This window comes from Chiloscyllium plagiosum, unplaced genomic scaffold, assembly GCF_004010195.1.
Source record: "Chiloscyllium plagiosum isolate BGI_BamShark_2017 unplaced genomic scaffold, ASM401019v2 scaf_34037, whole genome shotgun sequence".
NCBI lineage: Eukaryota > Metazoa > Chordata > Chondrichthyes > Orectolobiformes > Hemiscylliidae > Chiloscyllium > Chiloscyllium plagiosum.
Genome location: NW_025177872.1, coordinates 1 through 2,136, shown reverse-complemented (window position 1 = coordinate 2,136; position 2,136 = coordinate 1). Strand labels below are relative to the sequence as shown.

Below are 2,136 nucleotides of genomic sequence, written 5' to 3'. Positions count from 1 at the left end.
CAAGCCAACTGGTCTTTGGGCCTGTCGGGGATCAGCTCTGATGGCCTGCTGTCCCACACCCAGGTTCAGCAAACTCTGATGGCCTGCTGTCCCACACCCAGGTTCAGCAAACATCAACGACCGAAGTTTGTTGGGGAAATGGGACAGCGAGATGGCTGTTCTTGTGGAAGACACTGAGATGGAGGAATCTGTGATGGATGGTGAAGAATACCAAGCTGGAAGATTCGCCCGGCACCTTCGACTCCAGTGTTTCAAGTAAGTGAGTTGATCCATCTTTCCTTTCCCTGTAACTCCCTGAAGGGATGTTGGTATCCAGTTGGCTGGCATTGGCTGCCTGTCCCTAGTTGCCCTTGAGAGGGTAGCAGTGAGCTGTGTTCTTGAACGGCTGCAGTCCATCTGCCATTACGGATGGAATTCCAAGAGTTTGACCCAGCGATACTGAAGAAACAGCGATATATTTCCGAGTCAGGACGGTGTGTGGTTTGGAGGGGAACTTGCAGGGGGGAGTGTTTCCATGTATCTGCTGCCCTTGTCCTTTGAGGTGCAAGTGGTCAAGGCTTTGGAAGGTGTTTTCTGAGGAGCCTGGGGGACTGTCAGAAGTGTGTCTTGTCGATAGTACACCCTGTTGCTGCTGAGCGTTGATGGTGGAGGGAATGAATGTTTCTGGATGCCACGCCAATGAAGTCAGTTGCTTTGTCCTGGATGGGGTTGAGTTTCTTGAGTGTGGTTGGAGCTGCACCTATCGAACTGGGTGGGGAGTCTTCTATCAAACCCCTGACCTGTGCTTTACAGACGGTGGACAGGCTTTGGGAATCAGGAGGTGAGTTACTCACCAATCCCTAATATTCGCTAGGTCAAAATCCTGGAAGGTGCAAGAAGAGGCTGAGGGGTGACCTCATAGAGGTTTATAAAACCATGAGGGGCATGGATAGGGTAAATAGACAAGGTCCTTTCCCTAGGGTGGGGGAGTATAGGGTGAGGGGGCAAGATATAAAAGAGACCTAAGGGGCAACTTTTTCACGCAGAGGGTGGTACGTGTATGGAATGAGCTGCCAGAGGAAGTGGTGGAGGCTGGTACAATTACAACATTTAAAAGGCATCTGGATGGATATGTGAATAGGAAGGGTTTGGAGGGATATGGGCCGGGTGCTGGCAAATGGGACTAGGTTGGGTTCGGGTATCTGCTCAGCATGGACGAGTTGGAATGAAGGGTCTGTTTCTGTGCTGTACATCTCTATGACTGACTGAGTCACGATAGGGTGGGTAGAAATCTCGGTTGGTTGGGGTCATACCAGGCACACAGGAAGATGGTTTGGTTGTTGGAGGTCAGTCCTCTCAGCTCTGGGGTATCTCTGCAGCAGCTCCTCACATTTATTTTTAGTTTAACCTATTTTACTAATCAACCAGTTCAGAGATGGTATTACACCCCTCTGGAGTGGGTGGGCCTTGAACTCGGGCTTTCTGGTGCAGGGGTAGGGACACCACCACTGCCCCACAGGAGGGTGGTTGGAGCCCCTCAAGTTGGGGGTCTTTAGCTGCTTCCTTCTTGAGAACCCCTTCACTTTACCAAAGTAGGGACTCAGGGTGTTCGCTGATCCGAAAACCATTCCCAAAACCAGGAGTAACAGAAGCTACTCCTGCGGATATCGTTTAACACTTCATTATGTTGCCCAGATATCCAAATGAGGGCGATAATTCTAAACCCTGTGGTATTACAGGCCAGGAAGCCAGGCTGGGCAGGGCAGCAGTGGGTGGAGGGGGTCTGTCTGTGGTCGGTGTGTTCAGCTTCTGGCTGCTTTCTGACTCAATGCTGCTTGCTCCTCCTGCAGAGTACACCTTGGCCTGAGCGATGCCCAGATCGCTGAGGTTGAAGATCCTGTCAGTGACCGATGTTTCCAGGAAATCTGGAATGCGACAGCTACCACCAATGCAGCCATTTATGACCAGGTGGGTCTCACTGTAGCACCCCGGGTCGAACATTGCAGCCACACCTGCCTTCAACGTGTGATTGGGGGGTGGGGGGGCGGTGAGTGTCTCCATGTGTGTGTTTGCGTCTCTATGTGTCTCAGTCAGTGGGTTGGTGTGTCTCAGTATGTGAGTGTGTGTGTGTCTGTCTGTGTGTGTGGGTGTGTCTCA

At 51.7% G+C, this 2,136-nt stretch overlaps 1 protein-coding gene across 1 annotated transcript; it reads left to right on the top strand.

Moving 5' to 3' along the window:
* Positions 1-101: 101 nt before the first annotated feature.
* On the top strand, positions 102-1,947 carry LOC122545378 (phospholipase D1-like; the record flags this gene model as incomplete). The annotated part of the gene is made up of 2 exons (XM_043684422.1): positions 102-255; positions 1,830-1,947. Coding segments are annotated over 2 exons (272 nt in total), but the record flags the coding sequence as incomplete, so codon positions are not given.
* Positions 1,948-2,136: the final 189 nt, after the last annotated feature.